The 22,712-nt window shown below is 36.7% G+C and overlaps 2 protein-coding genes across 2 annotated transcripts; one reads left to right on the top strand and one right to left on the bottom strand.

Moving 5' to 3' along the window:
• Positions 1-162: 162 nt before the first annotated feature.
• On the top strand, positions 163-10,602 carry LOC145232733 (uncharacterized). Its single transcript, XM_080097401.1, has 20 exons — positions 163-289; positions 664-774; positions 955-1,076; positions 1,636-1,781; positions 2,199-2,308; positions 2,761-2,932; positions 3,237-3,277; positions 3,394-3,505; positions 3,686-3,798; positions 3,910-4,099; positions 4,647-4,863; positions 5,299-5,536; positions 5,921-6,037; positions 7,002-7,265; positions 7,581-7,721; positions 8,076-8,472; positions 8,872-8,975; positions 9,322-9,401; positions 9,794-9,941; positions 10,229-10,602. Exons 1-20 carry the CDS (start codon positions 235-237, stop codon positions 10,324-10,326), a joined length of 2,976 nt encoding a protein of 991 aa, XP_079953527.1. The 5' UTR covers positions 163-234; the 3' UTR covers positions 10,327-10,602.
• A 384-nt stretch (positions 10,603-10,986) lies between these two features.
• LOC145232734 (uncharacterized) lies at positions 10,987-21,641 on the bottom strand. The gene is made up of 12 exons (XM_080097403.1): positions 21,372-21,641; positions 20,857-21,058; positions 20,431-20,560; positions 19,840-19,921; positions 19,166-19,330; positions 18,379-18,622; positions 17,810-17,972; positions 17,201-17,339; positions 16,547-16,793; positions 15,293-15,426; positions 14,296-14,510; positions 10,987-13,654 (listed from the first exon to the last, which is right to left on the bottom strand). Exons 1-12 carry the CDS (start codon positions 21,535-21,537, stop codon positions 13,388-13,390), a joined length of 2,154 nt encoding a protein of 717 aa, XP_079953529.1. The 5' UTR covers positions 21,538-21,641; the 3' UTR covers positions 10,987-13,387.
• Positions 21,642-22,712: the final 1,071 nt, after the last annotated feature.

Raw genomic sequence — 22,712 nt, 5'->3', positions numbered from 1 at the left:
CCAGAAGTTTTTTAATGTTGTCCGTTGCAAAAAAACGTATGTAAAGTCATATATCGTTCATAAATCAAATACTGTACAACAGTTGCTTCGAACGCAACCGTCAAATCGGCGAGAATCAATTGAAGTTCGCTGAAGCAGGCCTGAAAGCACGCCAGAGCGGTTTGTTGGCTGTGGTGTGAGTTTGTGTCAGTTTTTGTTGATTTTCTTTTTGATGTACAAAGTAAATTTTTTGTCATGACGTATTTGAGAATCGCCATCGTCGCCGTCACACTCGGTTTGGTTTACCCAGGTATTTCTTTTGTAAACCTGACCCAATGGATTTTGCATTCTACCAACTTTTGTTTTTTTGTTAATTTATGTTTGTCAACTATTACCCACACCCAGCGGTGGAATTCAGCCGGTTCGCGCCGGTTCTCTGGAACTGTCTTGCAAAATTTCATAAGATCAGCGAATCAGTTAGCTTTACTGGTTGCTGTCAATGGATTTTTTGTTACAGAACCCGCTGAAAAATATGACTTTTGTGATAGAACCGGCTGACAAAAATTTTAATTCCACCACTGCCCACACCAACTTATGTAGCCTATGCTTCACGATGTAAAATAAATAATGCAATTACAATTTGACAAGAAACAATATTTAGGTGCAATGCGTTTGTAATTTCAGTCTTTACTGACGGGTCGGATTGGAGGTGTCGAAACGGCGACCTTATTCATATTTCGTACAGATGTGATGGTGCAGCAGATTGTTACGATGGCAGCGACGAGCACGAGTGCTGTAAGTTTGTGCCGTAAACAGTCTTGGCTCTAAGCGACACAACAGCTTGTATATAATGGCGAAATATGACACACAAGTTCAAAAGTTTCCTAACTTGTTGCAAATGCTTTTTTCTGTGTTTTTGTTCCCTGTATTGTGAGCTAATTAGGTGAAATGCTGAACAAACCTTTGTTGCAATAGATCCGAATGGATGCCCTGAAGCACATTTCACATGCGTGTCGGACAACAAATGCATTCCACATGCTTTGCGATGTAATTCATATCCAGACTGTTCTGACAGCTCCGACGAAACAGACTGTGAGGTTAGATTTTTGGTGTTGAACTTTCTGATTATTGCATATTTTTAATTAAATGTTAGTGTTTTGAGATAAAATGTGGATAGAAATTTTGCCGTTGCATGCATAAAAAGGTAAACTATTGATGATGCTTGCTGCTCTAGCATTTTAAGTGTTTTTAAAAAAACAGAGTTGCCTTGTCTCCTGGGTATATAGTGACTGTTGATCCTTCTGTCTCTGTCGTTAATTAATTAATATGCTAAAGCTAATAACATAAGATCTCACTACTGAAAATAATTGCTAAATGCTGATAGAGGGCGTAAAGAGCAGAGTTATTTAAAATACCAGTGAGTCTCGTTGCAAAACTGTTGGAACATTTATAATTTGTTTTGTTTTTCTCGGTTCGTAGTTAATTGGTAACTGTAAGATACTTTCATCCAATTTCATTGTCATTGAGCAATGCCGTCTACGTTTGTTGCTCAAAGCAACTTCACCAACTTCACCAAGAAAACGCTTGTAACGTACTTGGAATTCCAACTAACAACCCATAGCAGCAAAAACAAAAATAATGATTTATTTTTCTTAGGAAACAGCGTATTGTCGAGCCGATCAGTTCTATTGCAATATGGATTGTATACCATTGGAATGGGTTTGTGATGGTGAGGATGACTGCGGGAACGAAGCAGATGAAAAGAATTGTTCGAGTTTCATTTGTCCACTAGGCGAAGTCAGGTATCTCTCTTTGTTGTAATAGTCTCTTTTGGAACGTATCCAAACATGGGTTGTAGTTAAAACGTTTTGTTTACATATTTAAGACATAATTGTGCTCAACCGAACGAGGCCTGTTTTGCACTAAACCAGTAGTTCTCAAACTGTGCGTCGCGACGCCCTGGTGCGTCATTTCAATCTACCAAGGGCGTCGCAGAATAGTTTCGTTTCGTGGCTTTTTGTTGTTGTATCAATAAACACAACTTTGATAATAAGTTTCCTCATTAACTTTTATTTGCTGGTGCGTCGCAAGTCCAGAAAACATTTCCAGGGGCGTCGCAACAATAAAAAGTTTGAGAACCACTGCACTAAACTATTTTAGGCAACTTTCTCGCAACGGTAAAATCAAGTTCATTTAACAAGTTAAAAATGTTTTTGCAGATGTAATTTGACAAACATTTGCATTTCCTCTTATTGGATATGTGACGGAGAAAGTGATTGCGCTGATGGGATAAACGATCAGGATGACGAGGACGAAAGAAATTGCCAACGTAAGTTTATGAATTAAATACTATGAATATATAAATACTATGTATTATCTTCTTTCTGTTCCTTAATGCCTTTGTTTCAAACAGAGACTTTAATTTCGGTTAAAATTTAAAAAAAAATTCTGACATTTTTAAAAGAAACCAGTGAAAACGAATTTTAACACTTCAAAGATTATAAAAAGCAATAAAAATATGCAGCTTTAATAACTGTTTATGTCGATTACCTGTTTTTATTTTCTTGTAAAAACTTTACCAAAATCTAATCTGTTACGATCTTTCTATCACATTTTCAAACATTTCTTTTATACTACAACTCCCGGCTTGCCACAAGTTGCTAGTAGTTTTGAGATTTTGTGCCCCCAGAAAACTTGCAGTAAGCATACAACCACAATGTGACACAGTTCCACAATTCATTTGGTATGTTTTGCTCATCAAACCTTTAAATATTTTTGAAGCCCCTGAGTTTATTGTAAACACCGATCTTCTTGGGGAACCTGCGAGCGAGTGCTACTTGCGCAAGAACCTTACGGTCTGGAATGATGAGATGCATTACGAGAGTCTTGTTTGTGATCAAGTTTGTTTAAAAAATATGGACGAAGCCAAGTGTGCCTGCATTGATGGATACACGTGAGTTAACGATTTAGTTCCACCGTGTTTTTTTCTGGTTATGGCACCTTCAAGACGTGGTAGCCCATAGGTTAAAACAATCTGGAGTGTCGTAGCATTGTTATTACTAGTCTGTACGGCTAATGTCTCACCACACGCACTGACCAAATCTTCTATAGGTCGAAACAGAGTGCACTTTCTGGAACTAACTTTCCATTGTGTTGGCACATTGATTTTACATGTTAAATTGTAGCTGTCTTTTTACATTTGTTCTACAAGGCTATATGACATAACAAAAAAATCAAAATAAAGTATTTACGTTTAGGACTGATCCAACTGATTCGACACATTGTTTGTTAAACAACGGTAAGAAACATTTTTTCTTGTTTTTGTTTGGAAATCAAATCTTACATATAAAAGATATTAATACTGTGGTAAAAAATCTGCAAAAATACTGTAAAAACTTTTGTTGCTTTCTACAGATACAACAGTTTTTCTCTTTTATGTATCTGAAAATCAAATAATGAGACGTGATTTACGAAGTCCCGAATGGAGAGAGGATGTCATTTTCCGTTTACCTGATTTCAGACCTCGGTGAACTGATCTGTGTTTCAACATTACCCATACACCAATATCTTTTGTCTCAGGATTTTCGCTAAATTTGTTACTTTTTTTATTTATTTTTCTGCGTTATTTCTTTCATCATTAATGTATAAAATTGTAGGGCCTTGATTTTGAAAACTTAGTTTATTTTTTTTAACCTTGTTTCAACAGCATTTTAACTATGGAACATGACGTCAACACCAACACGCTTATTTGGGTTGAACTGGAAACCGGAAACATTAATTTTCTGCGAATCGATGATGCGCATCACATTGTTTTACGAAGTAAGTTTTCTATTTCCGAATTAGTTTGTGAATATTCCGTTAATTAATACGACGACCTTTTTCAAAACGTTACTGTTCCATCATTTTTACAGTTAAAACATACTTTAACAGTGCCCTCGGCGGTCGCACTGGCATTGGATTGGTTGACGCCCAACTTGTACGTGGCCTGTAGAGGGACAAGCGCCATGAAAGGTCACGTAAATGTTGTTCCGTTGCTGCGAACGCAGGTGAACAACATAAAGAAGATCAAAATTGCCGAGTTTGTTGATCCTGTTTCGATCGCACTATTTCCCAACAAAGGGTAAGTGATTCCGAAGGTACACGGATTTTGATTTGAGTTTCCAAACGAGTTTTACTGATATTTTATAACTATATTAAAACCAACATAAAAAAACACAAAAAAATTAAATTGCCTGAAAGTCTGTTATAAGAAATTTTGTAAACGCATGTGGTAGCGAAACCTAATACGATTTTTATGACACTTCATCCATTCTCATGCATAAACGTAGCAAGAAGTTTATTCTAGTAGAAATATATATCTCTGTCCAAACCAAAACGCACGGAAAATTATACGGTGCATTCACAGCATAGTCAAGCAGCTGTTGTGCGTAAACACAATCAGATTCTAGTAAAAAACTCTTCAGGTCTAGTAGGTTCTTTTCAAACGGTTTCTCAAAGAAACATGTATGCATTAAATACAGTTAATAAACTTTTGTGCAAAACTTGTATGTAAATCAAATACTTTATCAGTCAGTGACGAAGTTTTCACACTAAAAACTTCCTAACAGTACCGAGGTCAATGAGATCCTTAAATTTCCTAATGTGGTAACGGATTGAATTTTTCGCAGGATTATGCTAGTAGCGGATCAGGGTAACTCTCTTCTTCCCTCCAAGCTTGTGCACTTGAACATGGACGGAAGTGACCCACGAGATTTCGAGGTGGAGCACGTACGCACCATTCATTGCGTCACTATTGATTACGTCACAGAGGTGGTTTACTGGAGCGAATCGAATATGTTTGACGCGAGGATTGAGATGAAAACCCTTGATGGCAACCTGAAACGGGTAAGTAACCATAAGAGTTTTTACAGTTAGGTTACGCCTAAATCTCATATTTCCATAACATAGGTAAAGGCAATTGTTCCTTTTTAGGCATATTTTGAATTTTCTAATATTTGTGTTTTGTATGGTGGTAAGTAAACCCAAAGAGTTGCCCCAGAGCATTAAAAATTAAATCACCTTTCGATTTTCGATTCAAAATATTCCAAAATACATGATAACGTGTCAGAACAAACTTTGTACAAAAAACGTTTCTAAAAACTAAGAAAAATACATTTCCTTCTGTAGGCTATTCGATTCTGCATAACTCCTTTATTAGGCCTAGCGTACCATGACTGTGTGTGTCGTGATCGCTGGTCGACATGAACGCTTCATGGCTGATCCCAGTCATGACTTAGTGTTCATCTTAACGTATTTAAAGTTTTTTATTTTATTTTCTAGACCTTGATTGCCCGCTCTATGGACGTCGTGGCTCTTCGCTCTCCTTTCTCACTCGCAGTGTACGAGAACAAAGTCGTGTTTAGTGACAATCGTACTGGTGACATCTGGCGGATCGATTCCATGTTGGGAAAACCAGAAGGTTATCCTCATTTACACGAACCATTGCACAAGGGTTTAGACACTTCCAGATTACTTGGTGTGAAAGTTTCTTACCCTTCCTTGCAAATATACAATCAAGGTAAAGTTATGGGGCTTTTATATGGAACAGGGTTTTGTAGATTACGACTTGCTATGATGTTTTTGTTCTGGGGCGCCCATACTTTATTTGCGTTTATGAAACAATCGTCCAAATCTGTTTAGATTAAATCCTTCCACGACAATATGTTCACGATACTGTTCACGACTAGATTTCATCCTTGAAAAAAAAAACGTTTCCAAAGTTGCGACAATAAAAAAGCTTCACAAAAATTTTCGAGCCCTTGACCCTGACGTAAACAATTCAAACCACAAGAATTTGTATATTTGTATCGAATAAAATTATTACCTAAGGAGTTTTTTTTTAATCCGACCACCAGACTTTTATTAAAAAAACGTTCAAAGTCTCATTTATTTTGTGTTTTAGATGCTGATGCTTGTAAATCAGCAACATGCAGTTATGCATGCGCTCTTCGGCCTAACGGTTTCCGCTGTTTGTGTCTGTCCGGTATGATCATTGACACCGACCTCGGCAAGTGTGTGGGTGAGTACCTGTTCTGTCTTTATGTGCAACAGCTGCTACTTCAACACCCACCTTTCCTGTGACCATAGCAAACACATACTGCAATTTTGCTGATTGAACACACACGTCTGTTATTTAAGCAGATTGGTACTTTTTTCACAATTTAAATCAACGCTATGTGCCAAATTTGTTACAAGACATACAGCGGAGAAAAACTACACCATAAAATAAAAGTAAAACAATAGGGGCGTTATCGGCTACTAGCACCATTACTACAGGTCACTAATCAGCGCATCCACGGCTTTGTAATGACTGAAACGTTACTTTACACCAGTGGTTCCCAACCTTTTTGTAGTCACGGACCCCTTTTATAAATTGTATAGATCCGCGGACCCCCAACGTAATTTAGTCTTGTTATGTTTTTCGTTTCCTGCATTATACGTTATTATAATTTCGCTTTTTGGGGCAGATTTTTAATCAACCTTCACAGTCCTTCAATCTTAATAAAGTTCTGTACCGTAGCGTTCAATGCAACGAAGAGACGAATTTTCTGGAGTACAATACTTGAAACAATAAGTTCTATTGTTAATGTGTGTTGTGATGTCACAATGGAGGCAACAAATACAACTTTTCCTAAACCAAGGGTTTGATAAACAGTTTGCACTCATATGCAGGATTATTAAAAACAGTTTTAAAAAAATGTACTGTTGTTAATGCTACTAAAAATGTTTGCCTCCACGGACCCCCTGAAACCATCTCACGGACCCCTTGGGGGTCCGCGAACCCCAGGTTGGGAACCACTGCTTTACACAAACCCCGGAACGGCTCTGGCTGTGGGTTCGAATCCCACCGCAGACTAGATTTTTCTAGCTTACACGCCTTGCAATATGGAAATGCTTGGTGACCGTCTGATTCGTTATGACGCCTTCACTAGGCCTGGCTTACTATGATTTGGTTGGCTCATTTTATTTTATTTTGCTTGTAGGTATCCAACCCCAATCCGAATCCACAACCTCTCAAAGTTCTTCGGTGACCACAACAACCGCCATTACAGTGCAGCAGCAACATGAAGTCCAACAACAAAACACCTTCTATCAAGGACACGAGTCGGTGATAGAAATCGACGCGATACTATGCATTTTACCTTATCTACCCGATTCTGTTGAAGTTCTTGGAAATCCCGCTAAACATTCGTTTGATGTTGGAGAAAAACTTGTTCTAAAATGCGGGCTAGGACGACACGTTTTGGGTGAGTTATCTGTGAAAAGGTACAAAGTGATTAATTACCAATGCTACACATGGTCACAAATACACTTTGAAGAAATGTTACTGTAAAGTTAATTTCGCCCGAAAAAAGAAAACATAGCGACACAATTGCATTAGATCATTAGATCAATTTAATAGTTTGTTTGCCACACTTAGAAAGTGAAATAGGCCTAACTTGCAAAAAAAAAACAAGTGCAATACGGCGGAGGGAACGATTGGCTAAACGCGCTGCAGCTACACCGTCCTTTTAAATCATTGTCAAACATTTTGAAATCAACAATCCGATTGTACTTTTTAGACCAGCCAATGGCGACAGAGTTTAGTGTCACGTGTCTATCATCTGCCCGGTGGAATGCCAGCATCGCATCTTGTATTGAGTGGACTTGTTTAGAGTTGGACTGTGGTCAGTTCGGAAGTTGTGTATCGACAGACCAACATGGTAAGTTACCCCAATACGTTTTTTTAATTGTGATTGTTTGAAATGCAGTTGAAAACTAATGAGGAATATAATGGCAATAATAGTCTCAACATCGACTGGTATTAGGGTATATTGCCACTTGCCACTATATTCCTCATAAGGCTTATAAACAGATTCTTGTATTGTGCTTCAATTAAACACTGCTTGACGTAAGTGCTTCTTTTCGGCAGTGGGTGTCAGTAATGCGTTACACAACTGATACAACATATTGTGAAAGGAACCACTAGCTACCAAGGCATGAATGCAATCACAGACGCGCCAAACAAAATGTAGCCAGTTGTGCTTTGAAAAACTAAACTCACTTCTGTTTTATAGCTGCTGTGTGCAAATGTGCCAACGGTGAATTTGGATTTCAGCAGTGCATGAAGGCATCAACATCAACATCAACATCAAACTTAGTATCAGACTTAAAAACCTCTACCTCAACCGAGATGGTCTCTCCAAGCCAAGCGTCAAAATTGCCATCCTCCAGTCTTTCAACTCCAACCAACATTTCTTCGCTATCAAGCAAGTCGGTTGCCTTTCTTTCAACAACCACTTCCTCTGTAGCCCGGACGACTAACTCGACCCTTGCACCCCCAAAGCGGTCAGATCCGATCCATGACGTAATCAGCGTCATGCTTTCGTCATACATGGGGAAGGTTGTGGGGGCTGTGGCGGCTTTGGTATTACTGGGACTTGTTGTCGGTTATTTGGTGCATTACTGTTTAAAGTAAGTAAAGGTGGTTTGTAAAAAAGTAACGTTTTCTTTTACACCAGATAAACGACAAACAATTGAATGGTATTTATCAAACTAATTGGTTCTTCACCTTATAATTTATAAACATTTAGTATGCGGTGGTATGTACAGAATTTGGGAAGCATTTTAGCCATTGATAAAATGTGATTTTGGGATTCTCATACCTTGGTGACACTTAGAACTGGAAACCACTGCTTACTACAAAAACAATGTTTTAGCCCCAAATCATTTCATTGACATAAAAGGCCTTTCTTACACACGTTAAGTTGTAAAGACAGGATGATTGTGTTTATTTAACGAGGCTTAAGCCAATGTAATTTATTGTCTTACTAAATCAAATATTTCTTGTTTTGTTTTTGCTGTCACATACAGAAGATCGAGGAACTCATTTGAAGTTCACTACACTGCTCAACCGCGCCGCAAGCGGCCAGGAATAAGAAGTCAAACAACAAGAGGGGACGAAACTTCTGTTATTGGTGAGCACCAAAAAGTGCAAAAATAGTCGCGCTAGTTTAGGCAAATCTTTGTTTAAGACTCTGTGTACAACATCATACACTACAGAAGAATCTGGTTAATCGCACAATCCGTTTAATTGTAAAAGGATTATATTTTCAAATTGTATCCATTCGATCATGGAATCGTTCGGATTTTCGCTTTAACCTGATTACACAACTTTTTACTGTTTGGGTATGCGATTAACCGGATTCGTCTAAGTTTTGAAGGTTTAAGATTTGTTACTGTCAAAACGTTGGTTGCATATTCATTGCCCAGGATAAGTCGACAGTATAGTAATGTTGTTACAATCTTGTTTCGTTCATATAGACAACAATAACTGCATCACTAACCCGAACTATTCTTCACCCACAACTCCTAAACTTCGTCTTGCTCCACCAGACGATAAGGTACAATATTTTCTGAAACGTTTTTATGTTTGCTCATTGGTTGCTTCTATTGGACAATTGCTTAAAATTAGCCTTGAAAACGAGATTTTACAATTTGTAGTCTAATTAAGCTTATTAGTGGCATCTAGAGTTTTTTTACGCTATAAAAAACTAAAAAACCATTACAAATGAAAGTTGGTTTTAAGTAGTTAAAATTCTCTTACTTCGGTGCCCAAAAAAATAAAGGTATATTTAAGTTTCACAAACCAGCTAAAATTTGTGCTAAGCTATAGTCCCAGGGCCTTGATTCCCGAAATTAAGTTTATGTACCGAGTCAGTTTTATTATTCATTAAAACAAACAGTGTTAATTTAAGTGTGAGTTTGTTTTACATGTTTTACTTTGATGCACTAGGACAGTGGAGTAGATCGCTCCAGCAGCTCTTTGTCATCGAACGATAGCCCCCCGGAACCAATCAACTACAACCAAGTGACGCCATCATGCACTCTTGCGTCATTGGGTGACCTGGACGAATATGATCACGTGTCTGTTGTGCAATCAGGTAACACTATTGTAAACCAGAGCTGAAGGATTGGCTAATTTCCGTTCTCTTAACACAAAGTGCACAAAACAAGAACTGAACAATTTTAGTGCCCAAAAACGCCAAAGAATACGTAAATTAGAACGCAAAATAGGAGTTGTAGCTCAAAGACAAATGGCACGTTACTGTAAAAAATCTGAAGCCCAACCCGGTCAGACTAACGGCTCAAATGTAAAAAAAGTTCGTATTCAGTTTTTGGGTAAATAGTGAAGCGGGGGGATTTGAACGCACGCCATTATTTTTTACAGAACGTGATCGGAGACGTCCCGGATTACGACGAACTTTTCGCAGTATGTTTAACATCCGAAAATCTGAGAGCCGAGAACACATGCTGCCCAAGCCTTGATTGTGCGATGACAAAAGTTCCCTGTTATGTGTCGATAGCCTAACTTATCGTGTTTTCTTTGACAGTTTGTTTATTTGATTAAACGTAATTTTCGGCATTTGTTTGTAGAGTGTTAGGCAGCAGTCTTGAACAAAGCGAAGAACAAATATCCTTGACCTAGTAATTGAAAATTTGACATAAAAATAAGGTTGAATAAAAAAAATCGTCCAATTTCGATCTTAGCTATGACCGTATTTCATTTATGCAGAATTCAGTAAATATAGTTACAGGATTAGTCTTGCATGTGTTTTTTTGCTATTTGCTTAGACCAGTGGTTTCCAACCGGGAATGAATGTCCCACTATGTAGGAATTTTTTTCTTTAATTTGTTTGTAAATAAACACTTTAGCTCTGGAAATAGCATCAGTGAAGTTGATAAAAGACCTACAATTTAAATGATCTTTGTATGGTTTAGTATCTACTGGTATAGTCTTTCGGGGAGGAATGAAAATGTTCGAATTGTCAAGTGAGGAATTCGATCATAAAGGTTGGGAACCACTGGTTTAGACTTGTCATAAATTCCGCAACTTTGAAGAGTCCAATGTAAGATTAGAAACCAGTGATTAAAGTACGTCTACAATTTGTCTCAATAAGTTTATCAAAATAAGCCACCCTTTTCAAATGTAATAAAACGACTTTATTTCAGCACTTAAAAATCGAAGTAATCTAAAAATGTTCTAAGTAAACGAAAAATAGGTCTTAATTACGGAACTGTGCTTCACATTTCCGTTACAAGACTGATACTAAGTACGTTTGGCCCATCGGCTACAAGGCGTTGAACCAAACAACGTTACAATGCAGCACAAAATAAAGCATGCAGTTGTACAATCTTAAAGGAAAACCGAAGCATTTATTTTTTTAAATACTAGCCTAATATATTTTGTTTGAGATAATATACGTGATATTATGTGCTACAAAAATTGATTACGCCCAGCAAAAAATACTTTTATTTGATATAGTTTCGGATTCCCTTTAAGTACAACGTTCACTTGAAAGAGCTTTATAGGTGTACTATATGTGTATGGCTTTAAAGTGCTAACAAAACACGTGCGAAGTGATAAAAAATACAAAGCTTTATATCGTGTGTGGGGTTCACCAGAAATAGTGCACAGTATTTTACAAAAATAGAACATCTCATACAAAAATACAAAGTTGAAGAAAAGTAATTAAACTGTAACATTAACTGGCAAGATGTTTTCAGATAAAAAGCTTTTCTTGGGTTAAAGTTAAAATAGTTGTTACCTTACATAAAAGATTTGTTCGAAAAAATTTATAGGGTATAGGAGTTTTCACAGGTAACAGATTTTACGATGAATATAAATGTGTTTAAATGTTAAAAATCGGAGACAACGATCAGTTGCAGAAACAAAACAATAGGAGTCAAATTAACTGTACAATATATCTTGTAAAGCAACAGGGTTGTAAAGTCGGTCCCCGAAGCTTTGTTTAAGGTGGAATCGTAATTTCTTAAATATTGTAGAGTAGGAGTCGGAATTTATATATTTTTTTAAAGCAGCAACAAATTGTGCAAGGGCGGTTGTTTTGGTTAGAGTCGATATCGAAAAACAAGTAAGTCGGAATCGAAAACCGTGGAAAGCATAATGTGTTTGTGGAAAAACAACAATTGTAAAAACAAGCTTAAAAACTAATGTGTTCTAACTCGAGTAATAAAATACCGCATAAGACTTAAGTGATTAAAACAATTTGCTCTCGACAATTGTAAAGGCAACAAAAAACAGTGGTTACAAAAATATAGAAGCAGGCAAGGCACTATTCGTTATAAAACTCAAAAACAAAAATATGTGTACGTAAATTGAATACACTTTTGAAACATTTGTTAAAACTCTGTCATAATGCACAAACAATCCCAAAATACGGAATGAAACTAGTACATACTGGCTTTTGATTTGAAAACACAGTGAAACAAAAAATATATAGGCTTTGTACTTTTGATTCGCTTCACAGTGTAAACGAATTTTGATTTCAAATGACGAAAAAAGTGTTTGAAGATGTTTGTTTTTGTTTTTGAAGTCTGAAGGGTTTAAAACTATTGGTTTTCCAGCATAAACAACTGAATAAAAATCAAAAAATCTAGGCCAGTAGTTCTCAACTCGTTTTAGGCCATGGATAACCAGTTTAGTTAAACAAATATCGTGGACCAGTCCATTGTTAAGTAAGGATAAAGAAAGGATCCATGACAAGCATATTGGCTTGAAATATATTCTTACAGAATTTTGAGGAATGATATCAAACAACTGACAGCAAACAAAAAAATGGTAAATAATTTGGATAAGGTTTTTTGTGCTGAATATTCAATAAATTATGAACAACTATTTCCAGTCTATCACCAAATATAATTAACGTCCAGTGGACTACACAAAAAGCCATCCACCAGTTGAGAACCACTGTTCTAGGCTAAAGATGCTTCTTATTTCCTACACGCAAAGGGCAAATTTCCCGTAAAAAAGCAGTAAGCAAAATGAAACATTTATTTGACCAAAAAAAAATATTTTACTCAAACAAGGGCCAAAGAAACAAAAAAAAATCCTGAAAAGAGAAACGGATAGTTGAAGACGAAACGTATTGCAACAGCCGACGACACCGTTAAAGAATTACGAAAATACTTTTTATAGAGAGAAACAGTCTATGCGCAACATAGAACGTTTGAGACCACACCTACCAACAGTTATATCAGTAGCTTTAGGTTAGAGTTAGCTAGCTTGCAAAAAAAGCGAGCTATAGGGTTTTATGTAGCAGAAAGTCTGGAATTAAGCAGCGGGTTAAAGTGTATTGGATTGCGATCTGTTATACAGCAACATGATGGACTGTTTTTCATGCTAGAATAGTAGCGTTTTCCAACATGATGCCACGTTTGGGGGGAAAACAGTTCACCTATTCAGTGTGGCAAACAAGTTTTAATTAAGTGCAAATATTCTGACAAAAGTGGAAAAAATTAAAGCTAAAAATTACAAAAAGTCTACGGCAAATCGGTTTCTCTAATTTCCTTTTCAAAAATACCACTTTCAGTGAAGCATGACCGGCTTGTTATTTCCCGTGCTCGCCAAATAGGATAGATCTCCACCAAAGCGTGGCGGGAATACATCCGGACCAGGAGGGTCACCGCCCCTGTGGGCAGATTGACCCATGATGTGGAAAGATTGGGCCATAGCATCGCCTTGTGGGCCTGTTTGATGTCCATCTGTTTCCTCAAAAACGTCACTAGACAGAAGTGGATCACTGGCTCCATCTTGTGGTGTTCCTACACCGGTTGTTTCGTCCCAAAACGGAACCTGTGGGAAAATAACAGACTGAAACTTTTTTTTTCGAATTTTCGAGCAAGAATTTGACCGAAGAGTCCGGCGCACTTTACCAACACAAACTGAAGGGAGCGTCCAGGGATCGAACCTCGAGAAAAGAAACCATACTACGTTAATTCTATAAAGCGTAAAACATTTTAAAGGAGTCAGACCGAATCAAGCCGACCGCTAAGGCTTAAGCGTTTCTACATAGCAAGTTATAGCGTTGCGGTGGGATTCGAACCCAAGACACCCTAGACTTTTTCCTTGCCAAATGGGAAAGTTAGGAAGAAAACTTGACTCGGTATGAAACTTCAATAGGCCGGGTATATACCATGATATGTATTACCGGGCTTTTTGGGCCGGGTTCGGGCTTGGGTTTCTGAAAAAGCCTTGTTTAAAACCAATTGCGGGCTTTCCAAAAACGATTCGGGTTCGGACTCTAGTTTCAGGCCCGTTTAAGACTCTGGTGTACCGTAATCGCTGGTCTGCATTAACGCCATCTGACTGTTTGCGGTTATGTATAAAAGAGTTCCCCCTACCCGAGAAAAGAAGTTGCAAGTTTTTCATTTTACCCTTTTTGTACCAAACGAGCTTTGCTTCCATGAAAACGGGAATAGAAACTGTCCACTAACCTGCAAGGCCGAAAGGTCAGCCAAACTGGAATCTAGGTCAAGGTCATTGAGGTCAGGGCCGGCGGCGGACAGAGTATCGGCAATTGAACCGAAGAAAGCGGCGCAAGTTCCTGATGACGTAGACGATGACGAATTTGGTGACGACAGTTGGGGAAGAGTTTTGGCTAAATTGTTTGCAGATTTGCCCACTGGAGTGGATGTCACCTCAGGAACACCTTTCCATGAAAACACATTACAGTTAAAGTAAATATGATTTTGGATCAGTTAACTTAAGTCCGAAGCAAGTGTGTAGTGGTCATAGTTTTTAACTGGTCTATAAAGACATTTTGAGTGGTCCACAGGACGTTTATTGTATTTGGTGATAAACTGGAAATAGTTGCATACAATTCATTGAATTTTCAGTACGAAACAAGCAAGTTTTGTGCCATTTATTGTTAGCTGTTAAATTTTTGACATCATTCCTCGAAATTCTGTATGAAGAAAAATAATTCAAGCAAATATGCTTGCCGTGGATGTTTTTTGCCCTAACAATGGACCGGTCCACGATATTCATTTATTCTGGTGGTCCATGGCCTTACACGTGTTGAGAACCACTGTGTTAATTTAAAGTATGTATGTATAGATCAGGACTTTGTGGGATTATAAGCAATTTTTTACGTGAGAAATATTATGTGCCACTACACAAATCTAGGCTTAACGGCCCAAATAGACGTAAAACTGACATGCTTTATTATTTAAACGTTTCAGCAAATGCTGATGTCATCACCAGTGATATGAGGAGTATATATAATTTACTCCATGTCGCTTTTACGTCTGTTCGGGCCTCTATATCCGCCATTAAACTTTTGAACAGATATGTGTATAGTGTTACTTATCTTGGGTTTGGTGGCTTTTTATTTAGCTTATTTGAGACCTTACTTCACATTCACCAAAAAATCTTCAAAATAACTTTGTATGAATCAGCCGAATCGCATGCCAGTGTAGTTGGTAATCTTACCTATGGAAAGCGAATGTGGTTCTGTTGGAAACTGGAAAAGTTGTCTTGGAGGACGAGTAAAATTGTGGTTTCCGACGTGTCCGTACGTATTAGCGTTAGTCGAAAGCGTTCGCTGAACTGGAGTCATTGGATGTCTGTGATAACAAGATAACAAAACATTTGAATCCCGATGTAACCGTCGCACTTACAAAAAAGGTTCGGCTATAGTTTGTTGTTGTTCCATATTTAAAGTACATTTAAAAATGGGTTAAGTCTACTAACTGTTTGGCAGAACAAATAGCGTTTTATTGCATTCTGGTACTGAAAAAGATCACGATGTTTCGACTAGAATAGTAAGCGAGTTAATATTTAGGCCGAACCCAAAACTATTTTCCGTAAGCCAAAAATATATTTTAGAAACTGAGTGCAACTATTTTAATCATTGAAAAATGTTCAGTCAATTTGGTCAAGGAAACCAGCATTAGTAAACTTTTGATCTACTCGTATGTAGGAAAAGAAGCTGAATATGGATTAAGTGTTTATGGCGTTAAATGTTGTCGAAGAGCTAAGATGAATATACATTTATAACTGGGTTCAACCTTGAAGCCACCATGCAGACCAGCGGTCACGGCATACTCATATTGCCGAAAATGTATGTTTATCGCTTGATCGCTGGCCTATTTCCCAAATATATAATAAACCACAGTAAACCTTTAAAGTGGTTCAACGGATTTTTGCGTTTTTACAATTAAGAACAAACTGCATAGTTCATTTACATTCAAAGGGAATACCAAGAGTTTGCGAAACAATTTGATCTCTATAGCTAGTGATGGGACGAGTACCCGGTACTCGGTATCGAAATATTTTGCCTCAGTTTTCGATACCAACGTGCGAGTACCGAAGGTCGATTTACACCATAAGAATACGGGCAACTTTATGCCAATATTTGCTTCGGAGAGTACAAAATTGGAAAAGTTCCGCCAGTTTACGTATATATTTTTCGCTATGACGTGGAGATTACATTTTTCGGCATGTGTGTGTGCACGCCTGTACCCCGATGATGGAAGATAAATTAGCCAGTGATGTACAACTAAGTACAACACTACACTTAAGTACTCGGTAATCGTACTCGGTATCGAAGGTATATACATGTGGTACTCGTACTCGGTATCGGTACTCACTTCACAACCTGGTATCGTCCCATTACTATCTATAACCAAGCAACAACATAGAAAACAAACTACAAAAACAAAATTAAAAAAAAAACATCTGTACCTGTACGTTCCAGTTTGAGGTGATAGATGTTGTGGTGTGGTTGGCATAGAAACCGATCCGCTCGGGTGCATGTGCGGTCGACCTTGACCGGCGTCGCGACCGGTTGGGCGGTGAAGCGGAAAACCTGGGTGAAAGTTATGAGGAGGAGTTACCATGGAGAGCCCGTGGGATGAAAGTGAGAGCATTCTCCTCCTAGCCGCCTCCTCATCTGCTCTTCTCAGCTCCTCCATCTCTCTGTCGAAATCATCTAAAAAATGGAAAGGTAAACTGGGTTAATTGTGTCCGGGATGCAAAACAAAATAACCTGGAAAGCCTAGCCTAGCTTTTGACCTGAAATATCATTTCTTTTAAAGTTGCTAGTTTAGAAGTTCAAATGCACAAAAAAACTCATGGTCTATGAATCCTTTAGCACACTTTGAAACCAGAAACCACAATCCATTTAATAAATACAATAGTAATAAATGGTCAATGTACTTCATACAAAGTAATGTATAGCTTTTAATTAAAAAGTGGGGGTTTGTACAAAAAGAGAAAAACTGATTTAAAAACTATATTCAAAGCATTTCAAAAAGCGCCTTGTGGCCTTTCATGTTTCACTTGTCATAATCTGGTAGATTTGTAACAATAAAGCCGATGTTTTCCAAATTCCTATACCTGGGTGTGACATGCTTCTTCTTATTGCTTCCGGGTCTTTTCTTTTCCATTTTTGAACCTCTTCTTCCATCTTACTTGCCTTGGCGGGGTTAAGAGCCCACAAACAGCCCTTTCTCTGTGTTCCATTTGGTTTTTCAACCTGCAAACCAAATGAAAAATAACAAAAAATCTCTTTAATGCAACTTCAAAAAGTGTTTTGGTACCCAGTTGTACAAAAAATGACTTTTCTGCAGTAGAAGTTTCAAATATTTTAATTACTTATTCACAAATAATCACAGTTCGTCAGGCCTATTAAAGGTGCCATACCGATTTAGTCGTCACCAAGCATTTACCACCACATCGCAAGGGGTTAAGCTAAAAAAATCTAGCCTGCGGTGGGATTCGAAACCATGACAAGAGTCTTTCTGATTGCAGTTATGAATTTATGTTCATCTTATTCACAAACAATAAGCAAATGCTAGTGATTTTCTTAAAACCCTGTCTGATAAGCTGATGTGCATTGCTTTCTGTCCTAATTGGTTTTTGAACGTACCTAAAGTGATAGTATCAATCAATTGATGGAGAAAATAAGATTTTTTTATGATGTGCACTTTTATATTTTTAATGTACCTTTTCGAAACATTTGTTCAGGGACAAATTGTGGCGGACAGAATTCTTCCACCCGTCAGGGGCAGTCTTGAAGTAAGGAAAGTTTTCCATCATAAAGCTGTAGATATCTGACACCGGCAAACAACCAGTCTTGCTCTTTTGCAGTGACATCGCAATAAGACAACTGTGTTTTGGAGGAAAGATATTTAAGATTCTTTCCAATTAAAATTTCGTATGGCCTCATGAAGCAAAAAAATATTAAACTTTTTGGATGGCACCTCTTTGCTGTAATTATACTTAAGTTGTGAAAAATAAAAAACAATATTACAAACACAAGTGTATCATTTTCTCCTTAAAACTGAAAAACTACGTAATATCATCAAGTATTATTTGGGAACAAAACAAAACAAATTACAATATTTAACTTGTACATTTAAATAAAACAAAAAAATGTATTGTTAACTTTACATAAATGGCTTTAAATCTTGCTATAAATTTCATAAACCTTGCCTCACATTATTAAAACAAGAATGTTTTTGCTGAAACAACCCCTTAGAAAAGGATTTTTTTTCAAATGGTAATCAACGCACCTGTATGAATAAACAGGTTTTGGATAAATCTTCTGGTTTCCACCTGGTGGTCGATTATAATGGAAACCTTCATGAGAATACGTAGCCCCATAAGGCGGGGGTGGGGGATATGGGTGATAACTGGAATGATGCCCCCCATGGTGGGTGAATCTATGGGGCCCAGGCCGGTCTGACATGGGTAACAGGGTTCGGTGGTGTACCCCACTCTGGTTACCACCATGTATCATGTACCGTTGATGTGCATCTGAAAGATGAATTTTACAAGCTTAGTTAAAATAACATGATGCATTACGAGAATCCAAATAGTTGATACAACAGAAGTCAAAGAAATTATATTTGTAGATGTAGCTACTTTAAAAGTTAAAAACCGCCTTGATTGTGAAGCTTTATCTTTTATTCCCCTTAAAATAGAAATCCAACGGTCTTAGGCAACACAAATCTTGGTTGGGTTGGACATTTGTATTTATAAGGCAAAGTTCTTTAGCAAACATCCTATGCTAGTCCAAACTAGTTGGGATGTTTGCTTCAAACAAATGAACTTCTGTTTGTTACTACAAGGTGAAACAGGGAAAAAAGGATTTTTTTCAGGATGGTTGTTGAAACATAATTTGAAATTGTTTAAAGTAATTTTACTGCCAATTAAGTTTAGATAAGTGTATATTTTATGCACAACATTATTTTGTAGCAGTTAAACCCACATATCATTTAATCCATTTTCAAGATATATAATTATTTTTGCATTGAATGTTCATTTCATACAAATTCAAAAACGTTTCTTGTAACTTACGATCTTGATTTGGATGAGGTTGAATAGGAGTAAATCTAGTTTGCAGTCTGTATGTTGTTTGCATGTTTTCTAGACCACCAGTGGTAGAAGGGGATTTTCCAACTGCTTGTGGAGAAAACCCAGAGGGAGGCATCACTGATGTGGTGGAAGGAAATACCATTTCACCTAAACCAATGATGTGGTAATTTTAAATTTTGGCATTTTTAAATTATGTCATACTGTATTTGTGATTCTAAAAATCAACTTTTGATTGTCATTTTGTAGCTCTAATGTACTGCAAAAAATCTAATATACTACAAAAGGTAAGAAAGTGTTTAGTGATCTATTCATTTTTTAAACCAAGACATGACATATACATCTTCTAACAAACTGGTTAAAAATATGGCCCAGTGACGTAGCAGGATCACAATTTTGGAAGAGACCAACAATATTTTGGAGACATGGGAAAAAATATTGTGTCTGTTCATCAGCTGTTTTAAAATACCGATCCAAGGGGCCAAAAAATGTGTATCTTAAAATATATGTGGGGTCATGGCTCATCTATGTCAATGTTTTTCTCTTCATGTCAAAATATATACTTGTGAAACACTGACAAAACAAAGGCAAACCAAGCTGCCAAAGTGCCAATGTTTCTGTATAACTAATACTACAAGATGTATTGGTGCACAACTTGCCATGGTTTGCAGTCAGTTGCTGGCTTGTTGAAACTGCCATTCCACCATCCATGTTTAATTCTCCATCTCTTTGTAAAGCTTGCTGTAACAAAAACAAAGTATGATTTAAAGAGACCCTGTTTAGTTGTGAAACAAAAATGTCATAAACGACTTTTCAAAAAATATAGTAAACCTTAGTTAAACCATATTAGATTAATCCATAACTTTGCCTAATTCAAATAAAGCTCGAGGTACAAATGATTTGTTATGTGGCAAGACCTGAACTCATTGACATCTTTTAAACCAAATCTTCACCTCATCTGGACAAGTTTTTTGGACCAAACAGGTCAAGATTAACAAAGGTTTACTGTATATATACCTAATTTGGCATTGGTGTTTTTATTCAAAGCAAAAATATTTAGCAATAAAGTGGTTTGTAAGATTTGTATTCAATTATTTGTGTGAAAAAAGTAAAAACCCAAACACTTGTATTCCAACAAACCAAATTGTTTCATACAAAATAGTGGTAAGCACAATGTAAAAAAAAGGTTTCAAGTTTTGTTATGTTGGAAAACAGCTTCTTTTTGTGATATTTAGAACAATAGTAGCCACCTGAACATCAACAGTTGTCAACCAGGCAAGGTTGGACAGGTCGCTCTGTTCTGATTTTTGAACTAAACATTCCATAGCAATGTGTTCTTCTACAGAAGTGGTAGGAAATCGCTCCACAGAAAAATGTCCACTGTAAAAATGTTACACAATGTCTGTCCAGCTGTCAAGTTGCCAACAAAGACACACAGTACATTGATACCAAATGTTTTATACAATATTGTTGAACTGCAGTTTAAATTCAAACTATCAGTATTAACAATTTCACTTTTGGGTGAATTGAACTATATATCATTTAATTAACCACAAATTGCCTAGTTACATTAAGGATAAAGAAACAGCTTTAATATGCTACAAACAATACCATACAAGTAAACATTTAATAATCATGTTACTGTAGTTTGCTGAGAAACATGCAACTTTTTGTACCTAAAATCTGGTGGTAGTATTTCATTTTTCACAGCAGCACCAGCTATTGGACTGTTATATGGAAATACTTCATTGGCTTCTACATTACATGAATGGACATTTGTCACTTGAATTTGTGAAATTCCATTATTTTCTGTCGTTTGTGAATCATTGGCAACATTTCCATGAGTGCCAAGATCCTTTTTATTTGACACTGGTGATGCTGCATGAATTGTTGACAAAGTTATATACTTGTTTGTTACATTAAAAAAAACAAAAGAAAGCAAAATGTTATGTAGTATCAAACATAATTTTTTTTTTTTTGGAAACAAGGTTACATTTGTTTTACTATTCTCCCAGAAAAAAAATCTTTTTTTTCTGTTTTTTACATTTTTTGTTGATATTTGGCATAATGTTAGAACAAAACCATGAAAAATGACAGTTTTAATCCCCAGAACACTGAAGGGAGAGCTGTCCACAATAAATATGTTTTCAACTGAATATTAACAACAAAAAACACAAAAGTAACAAAATACCTTGATCGTGTATCTGAGGACTATCAGGCAGCACTGCATTAACTGACGTAACTATCTTCTGTGACGAGTGTGAATCGGTGTTGGATTCATCCAAAATCTTGTTCATCTCAGAATGCAAATCATGTTGAATGAGTTCTTCCAGGTCCGGCTCATCAAAATCCATCATTATAAAATTCTCAATAATTTTCAGGAAGCAGCAGCTTATTATTGTTGTTATGTGCCCAGAAAATTTGTAATCTCATGTTAATTTGATTTTATACATTTTGTGTTTTTTTCGTCTGCAGAGTAAAAAAAAAACATAATGTATTGTGCATTTATGCAAACAAGTGAAGCTAGATGTATTGAAGTTTTAAGTTCTATTTCAGGTATCTGATACACTTGTCCTGTGACCCACAAATATATGTGGAAGATTGCTGCAGTTTAGAAAAAATCTGTTTACTGAAACTGCAGAAAAGCATAAGTTCATTCTATTGCATAACTTGAAGCACACAAGGTGATAACAAAATGTTCTGTCACACCTCTGTAAACTAGGAATGATGTAATTTGCGAAGTTAGGATTTTTTAATCTACAGAAAAACTATATCTGACAAACTCATGAAGTTAAAAATCATTATTTACATGGCAAACTATTGTATTCAAACAACTGACTGCATGTCTCCCTTTTTTCTTAAAAATAGATATTAGTGCTGACCTTCTGCATCAGCACAAACATGCCAGTAAAAGAGTTAAACTCATGCAACAAAACATTAAACGAATTTTGAAGAGTTTTTAAATGATACATTGCTTCTTCACTAAAACAAAGCATTGTAGTGCTTGTGCCCGTGTTCTAATCTGTCACAAGCTTGTATCATGTTCGCAGCCTTGACGTTTTGTATGTTTTTGTGGTCCTCGAATTTTCAAAGGCTCTTGCTCACGGGCGAACGTTTCAGTTCGATGGCCATTTAAATTTGAACAGCGCGTTTAAAATTTCCGGGCAACCAGCACGTGACCTCCAAGACGCGCACCGATTGGTCGAAAATGTACACAATTCCAACGAGTGTCAAGTATCAATGAGTGGGTACGTCATTCGGTGAATCCCCGAATATACCGTAACAGCAAAGAATATTTTCAACCTTGTTTCTGCAAGAAGAAGCGCAAGTCACTGATAACGCTCCCCAAATAGTTTATTTGGATACTTTTTTGACAAAATGTAATTTAAAAAAAATAGTAAAATGCTTTTGATACTTGGCCGATATTTTTGTGAAAACAATAAACTTACCAAATTCTAATAATTTATAATTGTGTACATTTTTATTAACGTTATTCAATACAAGAATGTGTAGCAAGAGTGAAAAACGTTGT

This window comes from Phallusia mammillata, chromosome 6 (assembly GCF_965637545.1).
Source record: "Phallusia mammillata chromosome 6, kaPhaMamm4.hap1.1, whole genome shotgun sequence".
Lineage (NCBI taxonomy): Eukaryota > Metazoa > Chordata > Ascidiacea > Phlebobranchia > Ascidiidae > Phallusia > Phallusia mammillata.
Note: the sequence above shows the minus strand (reverse complement) of the source record. Positions and strands in the feature narration are given on the sequence as shown.